Source organism: Adelges cooleyi, unplaced genomic scaffold (assembly GCF_023614345.1).
Source record: "Adelges cooleyi isolate 19-005CV unplaced genomic scaffold, UGA_ACOO_1.1 ACOO_flye_CR_arks_rails_tigmint_CR_PRNA_108, whole genome shotgun sequence".
Classification (NCBI taxonomy): Eukaryota; Metazoa; Arthropoda; class Insecta; order Hemiptera; family Adelgidae; genus Adelges; species Adelges cooleyi.
The window spans coordinates 4,446,278-4,468,535 of NW_026095761.1; the positions used below are offsets into that span (position 1 = coordinate 4,446,278).

The 22,258-nt window shown below is 30.9% G+C and overlaps 3 protein-coding genes across 8 annotated transcripts in view; 1 reads left to right on the top strand and 2 right to left on the bottom strand.

Annotated features, from left to right (window-relative positions):
• The window catches only part of LOC126845725 (uncharacterized), a 149,900-nt gene that overhangs the window by 123,011 nt on the left and 4,631 nt on the right, over nt 1–22,258 (bottom strand). The window lies entirely within an intron of this gene.
• The window catches only part of LOC126845627 (head-specific guanylate cyclase), a 167,097-nt gene that overhangs the window by 74,980 nt on the left and 69,859 nt on the right, over nt 1–22,258 (top strand). The window contains exons 6-7 of the mRNA XM_050584406.1: nt 5,196–5,392; nt 12,147–12,355. Of these exons, the coding sequence (XP_050440363.1) occupies nt 5,196–5,392; nt 12,147–12,355 (406 nt within the window). The remainder of the gene's footprint in view (nt 1–5,195; nt 5,393–12,146; nt 12,356–22,258) is intronic.
• Nucleotides 16,183–22,227, bottom strand: LOC126845694 (uncharacterized). 6 transcript variants are annotated; one of them, XM_050584541.1, is made up of 11 exons: nt 21,831–22,221; nt 21,556–21,734; nt 21,352–21,381; nt 20,111–20,188; nt 19,728–19,748; nt 19,410–19,448; nt 18,760–18,798; nt 18,396–18,434; nt 17,913–17,939; nt 16,975–17,066; nt 16,183–16,358 (listed from the first exon to the last, which is right to left on the bottom strand). In XM_050584541.1, exons 2-10 carry the CDS (start codon nt 21,626–21,628, stop codon nt 16,999–17,001), a joined length of 414 nt encoding a protein of 137 aa, XP_050440498.1. In that variant the 5' UTR covers nt 21,629–21,734; nt 21,831–22,221; the 3' UTR covers nt 16,183–16,358; nt 16,975–16,998. The 6 variants fall into 6 exon arrangements, with proteins under 6 accessions (XP_050440498.1, XP_050440479.1, XP_050440489.1 ...); XM_050584522.1 differs by having other exon boundaries at nt 21,556–22,221; XM_050584532.1 differs by having other exon boundaries at nt 16,183–16,361; nt 21,556–22,221.

Sequence of the window (22,258 nt, forward strand, 5' to 3'; positions counted from 1 at the left end):
TGAAATAAAGAATAATCGCAGCACTTCGGATTTATATAAGCCCAAGGAAGACATGGACCATTATGAATTGAACGAATACCGATAAATAATATTTCAGCTTTTACAATCTATCACGGAAGCTCGGTATGATGAACTTGTAATATTATTTTTTTTTTTTTTAGAAAATACCGATTGGCTTTACTGTTTTATTTATCCAAAAGTGAGTGTAAAGTTGTTTTTGTTTTGAACTCGAATAGCATTATTATTATAAGAATAGAGGTTTACCGTCATCGTAAAGTGTCGTCTCGGTTTGATGAGTGTACCGTGGAATGTTTGCTGGCTGACGGCAAACATTTTAATACAAAAAAAATAACGTCTCGTGCATTTTATTTCGATAATTTTTTACTGCGAAAAATATTACAACACTTTATGGGTGGAAATCTCATCGAGTTCAACGAGCATGCATAAAGAGCTCACTGAAATCAAACCCGTGTGCAAAGTGTCGGCAGAGTGCGCACACGAGATTGCATTTATATTTCCCAAGAAACCATTAACAATAACGGTCAGACGTTCCTACAGAGAACTTTTGTTGAATATCGAAGCTAAAAAAAAAAAATGACGAGAAATTTTAGTTGTAAGACGTGCACTTCTATTATTTATTCTATGAATATTTGTTTTATTTCACGACTCGTTTTTGTAATAAAATATAATATAGGGTGATCCATCTGATGTGAGACACTCGTGTGACGTTTAAGTGAAGTACAACGGACAATAAAGAATCTACAGTTGTTGCTTGAACCAAAAACAAAAAAATACCAAGGATTTCGGTCATATCCGTGACATCAAATGAAACAATTTTCGTCGCCACAATCTGAATGAAAATAACCGATCCATCAGTTATGAGTCACAGTCCAAAAATAAATGTACTTATTTGCAATAGTTAATATAATAATACTATTGTTTACATTGTTTGCAGTTCAATTGATGCCTATTTTAAAATTTTAAATTTTACGACCAACGTACATTATTGCCTTTAATATTATACGAATACACAATTTAACGTTTATTTTACTTTTCAATCAATCTATGTCGTCACCTCAATTCGTTTAGCTCTTGTACCTATTTCAGTGACGTGCTGTAGTTAAATACGATATCAATCATATTGTCTTATTCATTCGTCGTTGCAGTTTTCCGTCTTGCCAAATTTTAACTATATATTTGTTTTTTCCCAAAAATATTTCACTTTCTTCAATGGGGTAAGCTACGTACAACGAGCTATAAATAATCTCTCTTCCATTTATTCAAACAAAAAAACGCGTTACTGAAATTAGACAGATTTGTTCAATATCAAGAAAGTAAAACAATACATGGTGTTCCATTCGATGTAAGAAACTCATTTTGTCGGAAAGTATGAATTTTTTGAAATTTACTTGCTAACAAATTATTGGTATTGGTCTTAAATTTAAATCTTTAAATTTAAGTCATAGCAAACGAACGGATTGATGAAAACTGAAAATCCAAACACTATCATTTTTTTACAATTTTTTTCTATTTACATATTTAAAAAAATATGTTCGCATTTGAAAAAAAAGATCACACTTCATTAGCGTATTAGGGATGAAGGTATAACATTTTCGGTGTATTGTAAAATGTGTACCTACAAGTACAGGGAAGAGTTATTTTTATACTAGTACACGTTGCGGTATAAAAATAAAAAATACACGACGTTTAATTGGAATTTTAGATTTATCGTCGCGGACACGACGAGACGCATACAAATACGTCCAGGAAACGCTTAAGTACTCCAAATTTCGCCAGCTCATCTATTGTGTTCTTATATTTTTGCTCGTCATAACGGATATTTCTATGTCGATCACATTTTTTACGACGTACCTGCTCGCACCATTTCCGGGCATATTATATTAAATTCTTTGCACTTCGTCCCGTGTAAATGGTTCGACCCTTTTCGCTTCCGGCGTGGTCCGCGTCTTGGTCTTATTGCGAATAAGTACGGCAACCTTGGAATCGTAAACAAGCAGAGTAAAATATGTCCGTCGTTAGCGAACCGTTGTCCGAATAAATAATTGCATTTTCTTATTAGGTTGGCCGAAGGGTAAATCTGTACGATAATCCGTCGCAGACAACGCGTGCGATGGTGTTTAACGGGCCCATTGCTTAAGTTAAGTATACACTCGTCTGGAGACCAGATTACAATAGGTAACGTTCGACTTGGTTGATTGGATGAGTTGTTAAATATTATGAGTAAATTAAGTTTCGTTTTTCAACTGAGATGTCTGATTCCCCTCGAGATGATGATAACTTTTTTCAGCTATTCTATAAATTATCGACAAAAATACTTAACGTCACCCTACTTGTTTATTTTCATTACCGCAGCTACCGTGCTTAACATCATAACAGATAGTCAAACTATCCACAACAATACCTAAAAGTAAAGAATATGTACAAACTAGGTACTATATTATACTGTTGTGTTTGGAAAAATTGATATCACTTTGTATAAAAACACTATGAAAAAATAAATTAAATTTCTATTACACCCCATGAGTTATTGAGTGGTTCGTGATAAAATTATATATAAAGAAACTATACATTTAATAACTTATAATTCACATTGACTCACACGTCAATTGAATTTACCACAAAAATATGCACGTTACATGTTATGGTGGTTGTTTCCCGGAAATTTTTATTCCAGCAAAGCGCATAACAATTATGACTACATTTATGCCAATCAAAGTCCAATTAAAATGAAAAAAATGCGTTTACCTTTGTAGAATACTATTTAGTGGACCGTTAATGCGTCACTAATCGATGTCAAACTCTAAAGACTCTTTTAGTTAATCATTTATTGGTTTCCACTTTTATGCAATAATTATGATACGTTTAATATTAAATTAACGCATTGCGACCACGGGTTTTTTTGTTTCCTAAATAATTTCAATCATTTTTTTATCGACTGTTATTACTGCTCCTTAATGACTTCCCTCGAGTTTCGAGAAATGTCTTGTTTCCACAGCAGTGATGACATAGATCACTACGCCTTACCGCAGCGACAGTAAGTAAAGCCATTTTTCATTTAAAAACCTCCCCTAAATGTAATCTACACATTGTAACTGACACAAATAATTTACCAATGATACACACACGTGACGCAACTCTATGGGCAATTCGACTTTGTAAACTTAACCTACAAGTTTCTTTGTTTCTATGAGAAATACGTTGTATTATAAATTATTATCAAAATTAAGTTATATATTAGAGATTATTGTTCTATACTTTGCTTTGATTGTGTTTATTTAGGAGAGCAGAAAGTTTTTACAAAATAAATTACTCATACTTTACAAGAAACATAGCTGGTAAGTCCCTATCAGTGTCCATCTGCAAAGATAATGGACTTAATTGCATTAGATGTGGGCAATAAGAGGAAATAGCTTAAGCATAATAATTAGATAAAAATTAGAAAATATTAGAAAATTTAGAGATTTAATGAAGGCTGAAGAAGAAATGAATAAACGTCATAAATCAAGACGTTGCGCTGTTATGTCAAGAAATAGTGTCTAGCAATAAGCGTTATTGTGTTATTAAACTAATACCTAATAATTTAATGTTAATAAATAATTTAGTTAAACTAAACTAATATCTCTTATTGCTGTAACTATGTTCCAATATTTTTTTGGTTATTCTTTTGTTTTACCTTGACGTTAAAATTGTTCTTTAAAATCCCTCAGGGTCCTAAAAATATTTACCATAAATCAACATATTTTATTATTGACTTTTTATTATAAGTAATAAAAACCGACAGCAATATTTCGCCATACTTTGAATTAATCTATTAATCTTCATTCGGCTATAGTGACATAATCGAATCGCTAACTACCTTTATTGAAGGCCCATATTTTTTAATTTAGTTTTTATCATATATTTCCACGATGCGTTTCCTATGTAACACATATAATATGTATATATTACTATGCTGAAAAAGTTCTTGCAGAGTGTAAAATTAGTTTCGTCCATATACATGGTATCTGATTATGAGTAATGGCATAAAGTTCTGAAACTTTTTTGGTTTTTCTAAACTAGGCCATTCATTCTTTAAAATATATTTCATGTTAATACTTCCGGAAGGTAAGCGTTGGGGATTTAACAAAAAAATAGATATAATACGAGCGAGAAGTGTTTTGGCAAACGGTTGCTTTAATAAATGTATTTTTTTTTTAAGTGGTTATTTATTATTTTATTGAACCCGTTTGAAATATTTTATAGAATAATTTCTATAAATTTTAAAAACTGTAAAAATAATTTTAAAAATGTGGTTGTGCGGTGGTGATTACAACAAAAGCTGTTCAATTTCCTAGTTGCCAACTTTTTCATTAAAATACTACCAAACAAAAAAAAAAAACATTGGCGATGGAGCCGGGTCAAAATTACTTACTGAAGAAATTGACAGCCTCATAACTTGTTTAATTACTAATTACCCCTCGAGGGAGATATTATATGAATAGCAATTTTGTTTGCTTACAAGGCATAACTACACAACTCGAACCAGATTTTCTTACCGTCTGAACTGTAGACTGTTTATGTTGTATAATGTTCTTATTTTTGTTTTAATAATTAATTTAATTGTTTTTAATTTACAAATGAAGTCTAATTGGACTGTAATAACTCTAACTTTAAAAATCTGTTGAATCCTTCCATTTTCTTATGTACTGCTGATTTTCTATGTCCTTTCAATCATCTCATAACATCTGTTGCTCTTATCAATAATCTCTCATCTACCTACTGCTTCTTTTATTTATAGTCTCTAATCAATCATCTAGGAATTGTGGATTTCTTCTTATCACCATCCCATTCCCTTCCTACCTCTTTCTCCACATCCCCTGCCATTTGTGTCACAAAAGCCATATGCTTTTGCCAGACCCTCAGCCATAGTGTTCACATAAAAAATGTTATCAGTCTTTTTGATTTGTTTATTTCTGTCGCCTCTTCTGCCCCTCACTTTTACCAGAGTTTAGTGACAGATTAAATCGGTCAGATCGTCAAATCTGCATCAAAGAGATTAACTATTGTCGCTCTGATCCTATGTCAGCCGTCGTTATCAATTTCGGATTAACAGCCTCAGCCATAAAATATAGTCATGTCGAAAACAATCTTAAGTCGACGCAACTGTGATCTGACAGTCTTGTTTTGTGTTACAGGAGTCTAGCTCGCACTTCACTTGCCGTCCGGGTGACGAGCCAGGTGTGTTGGACTTGAATCTGCGAACCAGCAGATCAGATGGAAAATGCGTAGCTCACCTGTTGGCCGGTACGCTGTCGGGCGTGGCCACTAGATTCTATGGTTCGAGACCCGACGTCAAGCTTGGTACGCATCCAAGCGACCCGTCACTCTACAGGTGAGTCTAGATTCTGCGAAAGCCTATAATATACCGGTTGTCTCATTTTGCTTATACTAATCACTTTATCTCGAAAAATACTAATTCAATCAAAAAGTTGTTTGTTAAAGACATTAAGACTTTAAAAAAAAAATACAAATTTGGTCCAAAATTCAAAATGGCCGACTTACGGTCAAAAATATGTTTTTTTTTTTTAATGGAAACCATGTATTTTTTGTTTATCAAACAAATTTTCTTATCAAAACTAAAAACTTTTGTAGGAAAATGTTTTCGATCAAATCCGTAGCTTGCGAGTTAAGTCTTTTAAGCTATTTTTAGTTATGTTATTTTATTTTGGTGCCTATGGTAACTGTGGTATGTGTAGTAATCTTGGTATGAGTGGTAACCGTGGTATTTTTAGTAACCATAGATAGAACTCAAACCACGTTACAATAATTTCCATGGTTACCATAAATGTAATTTATGCTACACATTACATACTTCTCCAACATGCCTCACATACCACGGTTATTTCATATGTCACGACTACCACACATACCAAGGTTACCATCATCTAGTTGATTTCGATTCAATTTTAACAACGTATTATGGTCAAAAAAACCACGCGATGAAACCAAAATTTTCACTAACTTACAACAATTGTTAAATATGATAGACTATTTAAATTTCGATTAAGCCAACACCTGTAGCTCCAGCTAGAGTTGGTAATCTTTATTTCAAAAGCAAGATGTCCGGTGTTTCTATAAATGTCGTTTCGAATGCCTTATTTCCGAGGAAGTTGTTTCTAGGCAATATAATATAATATATGATATCAGCTATGCGCGAGCGAGACGTTGGAATGTATGGATATTAAACGAACATTAATTTTGATAAAAATATGCTAGACGACAAAGTTGAAGGAATACTCTGAATTTCTTCGAATTTACAAAAATATTATATTCCATCGTATCACGTTTACAAGGTTCGGTCGAAGCCCTCTTCACAAACTAACTACATATTATTTTTTTTGACATAATACAAAGGAGAATCGAAATTTCAACAGCTTTATTTACAATTATCTAAACATGATTTGTTGTGTCTTGATCGAACATCACATGAACTCAAACGTAACGCGAATAATTAATTAAATCAATATACCGAATTTTTAGAACATTTGTCATATTTTTTGTTGAGTTATCGTTGAAATAGTCAAAATACCTTACTATGTTTTGGATAATATTGTTTTTGAAACACATTTTATGAGTAAATTTTCTATACCATGCATAGATTCGATTTACTCTAAATTAGGGGAAGACTATTATTGTTTTAACGGATTACGGTAAAACATATTTTTCATTTAGCTGTTTTTTTTTTCTATAAAAAAAAAATGATATCATAACACTATACTGTTTATTATAAATGCTATGTAGGACACGGTGGCGGGGCGGTAAAAATAAAATTCATTACAACCAGAACATAGTCTCGGGAGTGCCGTTTATCGCGCATACAGTTACCCTGAAAACCATTATTCACATATCTACTACAATACTATAGCTGTTGTTTTTTTATTCACTTGGGCCATGCTCGCTCACACATAAATAATCAACATTGAAATCACTATGCAACGGTCGATGGATTATAATAAATTTTGTTACGCCAAAACCGAATTCCCAACGCCAATAAACGCACCAAACGCGGGTTTATCGAATTATCCAACTAATTCGTACCGGTTAACGACAAATCACTTTAATCTTATGGGAAAATATTATGGCACCTAACCGAGTGCGTTACACACCTTTTATTACAATATTTGTATTTGGGAATTGATTTGAATAGTGCCGCAGTAATATCAAACACTTTATATGTTTTTCACATGTTTAAAGACAGCACATAAAATAAAACGATAATTGTATTTTTTTTTTCATTACTTCTGTAAACGAAAATTGTTTTTTAACGAATTTAACAAACTCTTATTGAACTTAGCTAAAATGTGTTTACCAGAAGGTCTGGTGTGAGCAATTATAACAAACACGACGTACCGATGCAACTATTTGTTTGTAGAGTATCTTCTATAGCAAAACAAGTGATATTTTATTGAGCACACAACCATATAAATGTTCGACAATTTTTTCCTATCCAGAACGGTTCTGAATAAAATGTTAGAATATTTCACAAAGCCGTGTATTTCCCAATATTTCATCTCTAAGGTTTAAAACACGTGGATTGAATTACCAGCCAAGTGGTTGTTAGGAATTACATTATTTCAATATTCGTCTCAAATTACCACTGTTCGAGACAATAACGTTCAGTGTAGATTAAGTTTTGTTTGCGTTTTTTCCGTCATTTGTATTGAAGTAAATCAAGCACTAATAAATTAGAGTACCTAGAATAAAAACAAATAAAGTAACGGTAAAAACACTTTGAAGGAAACGGCAGTGCACTCATCCGGAGCTCTATTAACCCGTCCAACTTTGAACCAGATGTGGGCAGAATACATATTAAACTTTACTGAGTTCATTATTCTGGAAAACCCATTAGACGTACCCCTCGCCCCACCTCTGTTTACGCGTGACACTATAAATGCATTTTCATATTCATCAACGTCACAAATATAACCGGAGTTCCGGGTCTCTAGGCCTATTTGTGTTGACCTCTCGATTTGGGCTTAACAACACTACCGCAAACAGGGTCATCATTATGAATTACTAAACGATTTCGTCTACCATTGGTCAGCCGCCCACGTTAATATTTGACCCTTTTGTCTAGCACACGTTTAAAAAAACATAATAGTTTGTACGGTTTTAGATTAAAAGTTACATAAAAATAATCAAGTTGGAAGAGGATGAAAAACATAAAATTTTATAAAAAATTAAGATGACATAGGATAAAAAACACAAGAAAAAAAATCAATTACTCTTTAAACTAAATGAGTAGATATCTTTGAAAAATATCACCTTGAGTAGGTTTGTCAAGACCGAAATTCTGTAAATACATGCTCAACCCACTGAACTCAATACAGGGTGATCATTTTATCGTGAACCACTCAATATCTCATTGGGTTTAATGAATAGTAGAGTTTTTTTTTTTTTTGTAATCTCAATTTTCCACAAATTGTGATGTTCCTACCATCTCCCGAACTAATCTATTCTTATACCAACTTTTGAAACTTAAATAGTAACTCATACATCTCATTAACTTTTTGAATTGAGAATAATATAATAAAAAAATTGTCTGGTCGATACCCAGTTTTAAATAACTATTTTTGAAGTTATTTAAGTTTCAAGTTTTAGGACAGGAGGAAATGCGGAGTGTAGTATTATTTTTATTTGCGCGCATTTGCCCTTCCGTCCTAAATTTTCAATTTATTATAAATTTAAAAATAGTTGTTATCAACCGTTCAAAATGTTTAGTGAAATATTCTTAATTTAAAAAAATGAATAAAATATGTGCGTTACCACTCAAATTTCAAAAGTTTCTGGGTGATAAAAACAAAAAAAGTTGTGAAAAATTGAGATCATATTGTATAAAAAGCCTATAAAAAAAATTAATGATTCGCGGTTAAAATGATCACCCTGTATAACGAAATTATAAATTCAGTCTTCTAAAGTTTGTCATCTTGAAATTTGTCTACATTAAACGGTTAAAACCGTCTTAGACGTCGACACAAGTCCATTCGTCGGTGGATATTTTTCTTAAAAAAGAATACTGGAGTTTCCTGTGAAAGTTACCCAACGTGTCGTTTGAACTTCTTGCACTGCTATTTTCTTAACCGGCCATAGGAAACAGGCGATAATTGAAACATTTATAACCGCAATAGTACAGAGTGACCCGAATGATGTATAAGACATTTATTTTCTTGGAAAACATGAATATTTGTCATTATTTAAAAGTTATTTGTCTTCATCTCTTGTAGGTAAATAAAGTATGGATGTCGTTTTTTTTCCAAATGTGAACATATTCTACCTGCTCGAATACGGTGACGGTATTTCAACATCTTTACCTCATCTTACCAACGTGACCTTGTCGTTGTAGTAGTACATCGCAGATTACTACATCAGACCATTTGATCGGATCAGAATAAAGAACGAGATTCGCGAATTTTGCATTCAAAGCTTTAATGTTTCGCAATGCAAAAGGTTTAGGATTTAGGTCGAAAAAAAAGATTAGGCGAGATAAAAATTGTACTCCGAGTGGAAAAAAAATGTACGTGGTAAGTAGTAAGTACCAAAAAAGAAGATATTATGTAATCTTGGCCGTTTGAAGATTGTGGGAATTAAAAATAATGATTAGAACTACTACAAGACAAAGCAAACGAGATTAAGCACATACTTAACGCAGTTAATACACCGTGTAATTACCGCGATCACATAAAGTTCACTTAACAGAAACACACTAAGAGGTTTGAAATAATATTACAATATTTATTTAACGTCGATTTGGACAAGTTGTTGTTTTTTTTTTTTTAATCAAAAACGAGTAACATTGAAACAAAATGTCTCGGTAAACATTACATTGAAATGCCGTGCCGTGCGCGTTGTTTGCACACATATATTATATATATATATATATATATAGGAAAATTCGTTGTAAAGACAACTTTCGAACAAACATAAGTTGTTTGTTCGTCTTTTAGACTGTGACAAAGGCAATGGTTCATGATAAAAACATCTTAAGTATTATTGTTAGCTCGACTACTGTGAATAATGTCTCATAGGGTTTAATATGAAACTTAATTTTACCCCCATAATGTTTTTATACAATGTGATGTTAATTTTTCACAAACTTTTTTTTTGTACTTACCTCCTCTTTTTTTTTTTGATAACAACTTTTAAATTTTAAATGGCAACGCATGCGTTTCATTACCTTTTTAAATTGAGAATAATGTAATACAGTTGTTGAATGCGGTAGATAACCAGTTTTGGATAACTATTTTTAAACTTATAACAGTATAAGTGCCACGTTATCGGCCAGCTAAATCATCTATCTCTACAAATCTCTATCGCTATTAATTTATTCACGTCATACATTTCCATGCCTTGATTTGTGATTTTGTGATACATGATCTACAACGACTCTACTGAAATTATTAATAAAATATTTTTGCGATTAGCCCGAAATTGACGAAAGACTAAAGTGGCGAAAATACAATATTAAGTTTAACGGGATAGTATATTTTGCTTCTTCGTCGTGGGAAAAGTAATTAATGTCTAATATTCGAGTGATCCATTCCGTCAGACCATGCACATCATTTCTATTAGACAACACGTCAACACTGTTCATACACTGTTCATACGCATGACTGCTGCCAAACTGTGTGCCAACAATGGCTGAGTTTCTCATTAAAATATTCATTAACATCGATTGTCCTTGGGGTTGGTTTTATTGACTTAATAACACCTTTTCAAATGCAAAAAGTCGATGTGTACGCGAATATTTTTAACAAAACACACATCTTCCGACCGATTGCGCTCATCCCACTGATTCGTCGCAAACTTTATGAGTTGGATTGCTGTTAAATTATCGAAACGTTCTCGGTTATGATCGTTCCCGACTACAAGTTCCGGCATGGTAATAATTAAAAGCTAATAAAGTTTTTTCCATGACTCTTCTTTCGACGGAAATCGAGATAGAAACTGATCACACCCTCTTCGCTCCTATTTGCCCTTATCCCCATCTTTCAATACATGATATTTTGTCAACGGATATTTCTCCAGCAACAGCTCACTCCTCAGCAGATAATTCTCACGTGCCAGTGCATTTTCAGAACTTAATTCGGATTTAAGTTGCTGCATCCTACTAAAATTGCAGATTAGATAAAACCATGTGTTGCACTTGGTTATTCACTGATATCTGCAACCCTCCTCAACTTAGTGTGACGACATTCCAGAAATTAAATTATTGTAGAAAACATATGACTATAACATATGAATATAACATCAAATAATGTTTATGATATATCGGCGATAACAACCAACGAAGTCACTGGTGCTCAGTTATGTAACTATAGTTTTCTCATAAAAATGTTTTTTTTCTACCATGCACAGTGAATGCACAGTACACAAAAAGTTATTAAAATGTTACCTTTAATACAATTTTTCTAAAAAAATATGGACAACCAGTTGCTGCTAAATGAGATAACGAAGCTCTACCGACTCCAACGCGTGCATAAAAAATCTATAGTATACATCAAAGTTTAAGAATTTTTAAGACATAAAAAAATATAATACAAATTAAGTATTATCTCTTGTTATAGAAGCAAATTACAATATCATTCATCTCACGGCAAAAAATAAAAATATTAACATTCAAAGAACTATGATACAGAATCAAAAAAAATCGCTACTCCGATACTGAATTAACTTGTATTAATTAATTAAATTCTAAAACAAAATCACAAGATTTACTGAGCCATAGCACGACACGTATATTTAAAACTATTGATCAATCATTAATTTCTCAAGAAATAAATGAATTAAAATTGTTTGGTAAACCGGGTTTGGTTGGTAGTTCAAGTCATAACTCATACAAGCAAAGAAGTTTCTGATAGTTGTACATTTTTAACTTCGTTTGTTCCTCTTCTACTCAAAACGGTTTCTGCAATTAACGACAAAGTAAACAACGGTTTTTTGTTTGTTTACATTCTCAGCGAACACGTTGCTTTATTAGGAAGTTCATTAGGTTTTTACTAGTCTGTGCTAAAATTTAAAACCTAACTTCCGGTCTAACACAAACGCGAGCATGAGTCATTTACCACGTGTATGTGCATTTGTCTTAGGTACACAATAAGAACGACGGCGGCGACGGATGCCGACGTTGAAGGCGAATCGATTCGAACTCTTTCACATCAAGCCGGCGATCTTAAAATGGGCGTGACCAGTTTCTGCAAAGCATTCCCGTGGCATTTGGTCTTGGACGTTCGACTGGAATTCGTGCAGCTGGGCAGTGGTTTCATGAAGCTGTTCGGCAAGTGTTTGCAACAGTTCGGTGAGTTTATATGATAATATAATAATTTTTGGTTTGTCATCGCAAAAAAAAAAAGTATAATAATAATAAAAAGAAAATCAAAGCTATTCATCGTGCAACGGTTATCGACGGGTGACCTCACACGTGATGTAGTTTATTAAAAAATATATTGTCGATGGTCGAACAGTAAAAAAACCGTCATACCGTCCAGGAAAATGTCATAACGACAACACGTTATTGCGTCGTAATAAATGCCATAGTTTACCCTTTTTGGCGTGACAACTAGATATAATAATAATGTATTGTATTATTGCACAAAAATCACAACATTAGATGTGTCAATATCGTTTCCCATAACTAAACTCCAAACTAATCACTTTTTCACACGAATGAATAAAACGTAACATGTAGTTGATTGTAATACGTATTGGGTGATCCATCCGATGTAAGACACTCATTTTCTCGGGAAATAAAAATATAATAATTTATATTTTACATATTATATAATTTTAATATATGTAAATATTTTCCATACTTTAAACATTTTGTATGAATCTCATTTTTTCAAATGGCAACAGATGTTAAATGTACATATGTTTCAATACTAGTTTTGAAAATACTTAGAAAATGTTTTGGATTTAAGATCAATACTCGTTTGGAAGTCATAGCAAACGAACAGACTGACGAGAATAAAAAAAATGAAATAAAATATTGATAATTTTCGAATAACAGTTATCATAATAATATGCAACGTTTAGATTAAAGGATTATCAGGATTAAAAAAATTAAAAGAACATATAATTTATTACATTCAACTGAAATTGTTTTCATGGGAGTATTATAACCGTATGAAGTATAAGTTTCCATTTGAAAAAAAAACGGGGTCCATACTGCTTTTACGTTCAAGGGACGAAGACAAACATTATCTAAGTATTGAAAAACGTAGTAAAATATTTACCTACAAGACGTGCAGTTACATCATACATCAAATGGATCACCTAACCTTTGTTGATTTTCACAATGTGACGTAGCCAATGAAGGGCATTTCAAATTTATTTGTATCCATTGATACAATCAATGGATTTGTATAACACATATATTCCTAGCGGCACCGAGAACGGTAAGAACACGATGATTGGTAGTATAAACAAAGGCCTAAGCACTCCCCGAGGTTGTGTAAATTCGAACGACCTGAAACGAGATTAATTTTGCCGAAAACTTGTATTGCCCCAAAAACCTTAAAAGACACAGACCGCCATAATCGGCTCAAACAGCTTTGATAATTTTACAGCGTAGCCGCTATAATAATAATAATAATATGTGCAGAATAGCGTATATTGTTACCGGACGACCAACCCCATCAAATAAAAGAGCGCAAAACCATAATGACCGTTCTTTTGTGCACGCCACCGACATTTGTTTGAAACGTTCCATTGATCTGATGTTTTCCATGTTCTGCATCGGGTTTGGGTCACGGTCTACTACATCGCATCGGATAGACAATTTGTCAACCTACACAAAAGCATTAGCTACACAGTTAAATACTTACGGGTTTCGTTTTAATCGAAACGAGACCCTGTAGCGTATCGACGATAAAACATCAACCGCGTTCGTGTCGGTTCTACCCTAAAAACCACTCTACGATGTCAGTCGGATGTATTGAAACACAAATCATGCTTTGTGAGCAAACACAATAATTATTCGTTTTGCAACGTGGCACACGAATGAATGATTTGCAACTAACCGGCTTAACCGGCGAGTGGCCAAAACACAGATTTGCCGGTCACAGCTACTCAACGAAGCTAAAAATTATTGGGAAAACCAGAAGAAAAAGCGATAGAAATTGTTTTTAAATGAAAATTAAACAATTATATTTTATAAGAAAATTAATTAAAAAAACTGACTTAAAAAAACCATAAAAGTAACATGAAATGTTAAATAAAAAGCGAAAATAAATGTTTTTATACGAAAATTTAGTATTTACTTGTTGTTGCGTTTGATTTAATTAAGAACAATTTTTATTTATTATGTAGTTATTAATGGTTTTGAAGTCGGTGCCAAATAAAACATATTTCAATTTTTCGATGAGTTCCTATTTGATTTTGAAGAGTTCCCTGGTGTTTTTTTAGGCCAACACCAATGAAATTAAAATGGAACCACGTTGGAGCTATGCCGAACCTAACGCAAATAGAATCATTAAAATCAGTTCATAAGCAAAGAAATAACTTCTTAAAGACGAATTAAGAACCTCCTCCTTTTTTGAAGTCGGTCGAACCAAACGTCACAAAGACTTTAACAGAAATATTTTTTTTTGCAAAATATCTACCAGAGCAAACGACAATGTATACAAATTGTATTAACAGCGTTTAAAGTTTGCACTCTGCTTAGGACAAACTTACAAACTGTAAGCATATATTAATATGTTTCGTTTACTTGGGGATTTACCCGAGATATCTGAGATGTTTCGAAAGAGATTAATCGAGAGTTTGTTGTTTACTCTGTTGTTTTTTTAAAATAATACACTTGCCGATTACGAATTAATCGCAGTCGTCGTAGTTACAATTTCATTACCAGCAAATCCGTTTTTCAGAGTCTGTGAAAAAACTGTAACGAGCGGGTACCATTAATTTCTACTTTGGATCGGTGGTGTCTTTATTCAGCGTGGGTCATTTTCGAGAACCTCTCACTCGTTCAATTTCACGTTGAACGTTCTCTGTGAAAATCCTGTCGCTCGGTAATAGTATATTGTAATATCTAAAGGTGTTTTGAAATGCAAAATGTCTTGTGATTTCGACTGATGCCTCGCGGTAATAGATTCCGAAAACTCGTATTCGCTTTCATGTGGAAAATGTACGGTTTTCCGTGAGAGAAAAAAACAATTAATGTGGTACCTTAATTTTAACACGGATACGTTTTGCCATTGGGGTTTATTTTAGAATTTGCGTCGTAGGCTCTCGGTGAAGATTTTTACGATAGTGATGACAAACAGCCGATAAACGATTATCGATAAGAAAATAGTGATAATGGCTCCTAATAAGAGAAAGATCAATGTTAAAGAGCACATTGAAAAGCACGGATATAAATAATAAACTACGAGATTGCTAAGCGTACAATAATAGCGATAAGTTACCATTTTCCGCCATCTTTGTGGGAATTATAACCTTATCGTATGTTTTAAACTACTGTTGTTACTACTTATAGCAAAATATATAAGTTATGTTATGATAGCACAGAATCGCAAATATATGTATTATTTTATACACACAATAATCCCACAAAAATGCCCGACGTCGACTTCCATTCTTAGTTAGCAATCTAGTTTATTGTATATATATATATATATATACCTGTGGTGAAAAGTGATATCTGACAACGGCTCCTGATAAGACAATAGTGATAAGCAAAATCGTATAACCCGGTCCGGTAACTCCTTACACGGAAGAGCGTAGCTGTTTTTTCCAATATGGTGGTCATCTGCATGCATTGATCATCCGACACGTTTTTCTTTGTGTGCAAAACATCACGCCGATGACCGCCATATTGGGAACAAAGGCTACGCTTTTCCATGTAGGGTGGATTTCATTGGTTTGTACCTGTTTAAACACAATCATTTGTTTTCCATCCAACAGGCATTTTACGATTAAAATATAGTTTAATTTTCATGGTATCTTATCGACATTCGCTGTAGTTACCAGTAAATAAGGCTTTCCGTGTAAGACGTATTGCCATAATATTTGGTCCTCACAAATAATTTAAACTTGTAATATATTAATACGATACAACATAACCGGATGACATAATAATACACGTGGTTTTTTTATATAGATATTTATTTAATATGAGTTCAAATTTAATATATTAAAAACTGTAATACAATTAGAGAACAATGTAATCGTCTGATATACATTTATTTCAATTCCATTTTTTACAATTTGATTTATTATCTTTGTAGACAAAATGTATGATAACATGTTTAATGATAATTGAAAATTATATTGAAATTTGTTAATTGAATTTGAATTGTCTGCTGAAAAAAATAGCGCTGTTATAACGATATAAATGTTTTACATTTTATAATTAATTATTTAGCCAATAGTGCAAACTTCATAAGGTGTTAGTTTATATGAATGCGTTAAATCTTTCGTGGATTGATATATAATTTATATCAATTCAATTTATATTCATATGCCGACGTTTCATACTCTTTGCAGAGTTCATCTTCAGGGCGATAATGGTCTTGACTGTTTAGCTGCCGAGTCCGAAACGTCAGCATATAACTAGTGACTTGGATTATCCGAAACTCTTTCAAATGGTGCTGCGGTTTATGCTAAAATTTTTTTCGGTTTTCAGAGAATAGCAATTATATTATTTTTTTAATGATTCCTTTTTTATTGAGTATATATTATGAATACCGTGAAGGGGAAACCTTTCAGAAAAGGCAGACCCCAAAGCACATTTTTATTAAACCATATTGGCCGAGATAAGGCCTAATAAAGTACTTATTATTACAACAGCTCTATATTTGGGCACAGAAGTGACCTAAGGAAATTCTGTTTTAAATTTTATTTATACGTTTGTCCCTTATTTAAGATGCCCACAACAAGCGCCATTTATAAAAAATATTTATAAATCTTTTTTACATTAATTTGCTTTTCTCCGTGTAATTAATAAATCATCGTGCTTGTCCTAATTGGCTGACGACCTTTAGCTGCACTATATTGATTGCACGATGCTATAAAAACAAAAAATAGCATTAAGTGATTTCATCAATCTTCCTTATAATATTTCCTATAAATAGTCCTGCGACAACCCGGCATCCGATTAAACTCTATTTTTGTATTATGTTATGTTTGATTATAAATTAATCGTTCATTAAAATAGTTTTATCTGTCCATTTCATAATGCATATGTTATAATTTAGTAAAAACCCAAAAATGAGATCTGAATTGCTGCATAAAAAATAGTTTAGAAAAGAAGAATCACAGTTTAACACTTATCTTCGGCATACAAAATTTGCACGGCCTGATTTTAGAATAACATATTTACATTTAAATTAAGAGGGTGTAGACAAAAAAATCAATAACTAAAATGCATAATTCATAGCAAATACTAGATATTTTATTGTTAGGATATTTTTTTAATTGAGATGCCGCAGTTTTTTGTTTTTGTGGTTCTGACTTATTAAAAAATATTATATACATGCTTTCATGCATTTTGCATAAATTGGGTTTTCAGAAGTAGAAAAGTTTATTAGTTAATTTTTTTTTATTAAACGTTAAGTTTGGATAAATTGTACTTACTAAACAAATAATTATCATGGTGCCTAAATGTACTTTTAGTTTATTACAGTGTTTCATTGTAACTAAATTTTGTCTTTCTTTAAACTTTCTTGCTAAATTAAAATGACTGATTTTTATGGACTGAATTACTGTAAACGTCTTAAGACTGACAACTAACTCTAATGTATTCGTTATTGATTATTGTAGTTAAAATTAAATTTTAATTCGTTCAGATCCACAATGTTAGATGTTTTGTTATAAGTATGATGATTATTCTTAAGAGCAAAAAGTAAACATACTTGAATGTTCTTTTAATTTCAGAAGACCTATGCAATAATAACATTTGTAATTAAATAAAATCAAACGAGTAATAATGTTATACGACGTGTAATCAAAAGGAAGACTATCTTTTTCTATCAATTTAGAAGAATAGGTAAAAAGAATATAATTATAATATATAGAAAATATAAATGTAAAAATAGTTAAATATATAGCTACATTTTTTTTTGCAATCTAGAGATAAGAATAACTTGTAAAAAGAAACTGTGTTTTAGCTCATAATTGAAATTTTGCAAAATGATTCGCACGATTTTGTATTATATGTGATTTATATAAGCCATACATTTTATATTATACTTATCATCGACTACTGTGCCTACTACAATATTATTCATTTACCGATATTTAAGTTAGAACTAGAAGAATTTTTTCATTCTAATTTGTTATGTATATATGATTGTATAAAACTACAATGATTCTTAAGAACTAAAAAGTAAACATACCTTCCGGTAATGATGGATACTCTTTGATTTTTGAAGATCCTATAAAAATAAAAATAAATAATAGTAATTAATTAAAATCAAACGAGTAGTAATATATTATACAACGTATAATCAAAATTCAAAAATAATACAATCGATTTTTTTAATTAACTTGAGAAACTGTTTTTTTAATAGGTATGAAAAAACTGTGTTGTGCAATAATTTAGAAAAGTAAATAAAAATAAAAACTATAACTTTTCAGCTCCGCGTCGAAGCTATTATATATTGCGCTGTTGATATATAATATTATATAGATCTACAATGTGATCATGTAAATAATATATAAGTATGGTAGTTATTCTTGAGAACTAAAAAGTAAACATACTCTTCGATACTTGTTGGGTTTCAGATGAAGACGGAAGATCTAAAAAAAAATATATCAATAGGGTCATTCCACAAGACTATACCAAAAAAATGTTTAACATTTTTATCATGCATTTATAGATCCTTAACGACAAAACAATTTAAAACAAAATTTTGTAATTTTTTTTTTTTTAGACCTAGGTAGTTTGAATTTTAAGAAAAATTGTTCAAAAACACATCATGTTCCCAGCTCTATAATTTAACCACCGATAGTAGTATCGACATGAAACCTGCACTATTAAAATTCTAATTAAGTGTACTTAAACCATAATTAAAAAATAAACAATTTAAAAAAAATATTTTGCTTGTATAAAAATTAAGTTATGTTCTTATGACCCAGTTTTTATATAATCACTTACAACCGCTAAATCGCGCCACACGCACACATTTTCCTCGGTAACGTTCAGCGTGATTCACGCACGCACAGATTTTCTTATTGACCCCCAGCCAAAAAACATATCCATGACAAAAAAAAAACTTAATTGGTTTAAAGATGATATGCCACCCTAATATATATATATATATATATATATATAATTGTGTAGATCTACAATATTAGATAATATTATATAAGTATGGTAATTATTCTTGAGAACTAAAAAGTAAACATACCTGTGGGTACTTGTTGGATTTGAGATGGGGACTGGAATTCTATAAAAAGAAATAATAATAATTGTAAATAAATAAAATCAAACGAGTAATAATATTGTATGATGTACAATCAAAAGAAAGACAATCAGTTTTTTTAATTTAGGAAAACATAATATATATATAATAGTTAAATCTATAACTACATGTTTTTTTCAATCTAGTTCACTAGATATAAAGTTAATTTGTATGAAACAATCTGTTTTGTACAATAATTTAAAAATATAGATAATTATCTCGTACAGGTCAAATCAATTTAATATATTCCTTTAAAACACTTACTTTTGATCCGTTTTTGAATATCTTAAATAAAAAAAATAAAAAAATAATGATTTATTTTATTCTAATAATTTTAATTTTTTTTGTACTTGAACCAAACAATGATTACAAATATCAATATTTCAAAAAAATAATAACAATATAATATACATACTAGCATATTATATTATGTAAAATATAACAGGTGTTCTACTGTTAAAATATATTTCTAATATTTGATACCTATATATTTTGATTATGTGGTTTTGGTTTTTTTTTTGTTATGTTCTAAGTCCAAAAATTTTAAATAATATATAAAATCTCCCTCTTTTTTCACAAACAGCGACGAGTGTTAGTTTAATTTTTCGAGTTTTATAAACTCTTTATCTAATAGAAATTCATAATACCTGAACGAGAAGTATCAGCAACTCCTGTTCGGAACAAAAGCCAAGGAGTAGACACTTCAACCGATTCATTAAGTGAACCTATATAAAAAAGCATTATACAAATAATTATGTGCTTTATCATATATACGCTGCTTGGGTGGAACTAATTATGGTTGATCTTCCATCGATCCTAATAATTTGTTGCAATATTCCTTAATACAATTTTAATTCAGATGAAGATGAAAGAACTATAAAAAAAAATAATAATTATAATAAAAATAAATCAAACGAGTAATAATGTTATACAACGTATAATCAAAAATAATAAGACAATGTATTTTTTTCAATTTAGGCAAACATGAGATAAATATAAAATATAAAAATAGTTAAATATAATAGTACATTTTTTTTCAAACTAGTTTATTAGAGATAAACTTAGTTTGTATAAACAAACTGTGTTGTACAATAATTTACGAATAGAAACGTAGATAAAAATAAAAACAATAACTATTAAGCTCCGCATAGAAGCATTGAACAAGTAACCTAACACTTTAACTTCTTAAAGGTCAAGTGCCAATGCCATTTAGTTATTCATTTAAACTTAACAAGCTCAAGTATAAATATGTATTGGTGATAAAATATTGTACGGATATATTGCGCTGTTCATATATACAATATACATATATATTGTGTATGTATATTTATGTATCTGTTTGGGTCTAAAAGGGCCAATGTCAATTTTGGGCATAAACAAGTTAGTCCGCTAAATGCAAAAATTGAAACATTCTTTATATACTGTGAAAAAATCACACTCCGAGGCAAAAAAAAGAATTACTTATGAAGAGTTTGGTAAAAACATTAACATAGAGAGCCTAATAGAAAATAAAAACTTCAAAGCTCATTTTCCGAATGCAAAGTGTGATTGGCCCTATTAGACCCAAGCCACAGAAAATATATACATGATAGTTACAGATGTTGACCAATGACGTGTAATTTTGGTACACTGTTTTAGTTCATAACTGAATTTTTGCATATATGTGACTTAAACAATGCACGCTTTCTATAAATTACTTTTGTCATTAATTACTACTGTGCCAACTACATTATTAATAATTTATCGATATTTAAATTAAATTGGTACAGTTTTTTGTTCTAATTTGACAAAGTCAATCTATTTAAATGCAATGCGCTATACACAGATTGAGTAAAAAATAGATTAAAAAAAATAGGTCTTTTGTAGTTTACAAACAAATTTTATTCACCTTTGTTTTGCGTTGGTCTTCCGTTTATGACTGAAATACAGAACAAAAACGTTTTTTTAATTTTACTACATCGACCATTAAAGTTATATTAGGCGAAATATATAATAAAAAACACGCATTAGACTAAACAATATGAATATAAAATGTTTGCTAAAAATTCATTTTAATCATATATTTGTAAAAAATCATATATATTTATATTACCAGTAATTGTTGTCAAAATTAAATATGACACAACTGTCATTCTGGTCAAGCTTCCTAATAGTGCCATCCTCATAAATCGCTATTATCGATTGGAAATTGAATATTTAAACAATTATAAATCAACACTGATATTTTATGAAAAACTGTTTAACGATCCAAGAAATCACGACTGGTGAATACTAAAGACAATAAAATTCTGTGTAATACATATAATAAATGCTAAGTCCTCCGTTAAAATAATATTTATATTAAAAAACAAACAACAAAATTCGTACCAAACCATTTGTCGAAAACAACACACATGTTTTTTGTATCCAAAATTGTTTACACAAACCACAGCACTCGGTTTACACTAAATGTATTTTTTCAGAAGGCACATCTGCAGAAATTTTCGTACTCGGTGTTAAAAATTGCCTCTTTCCAACATCATGTTAAAATTTTAACACTCAGTATTATTATAATAATTGTTGTTGCCCGTAATATTTAAACTGTTCTCAGACACAGTTTTATTTGCTGTTTACTCAGATACTGTTTAGTTTTTATATACAGTTATTTAATATACACAAAAAACTAACTTAAAATAAGAGAAAATGCTACGAGAGCTACCTTAAAACCTAACAAAAATAAGATAATTATTTTACTCTAAAAGTAAAATCTATAGCTGTTATATTGTATAAACCAATTTTTGTAATCACCTGAAGTT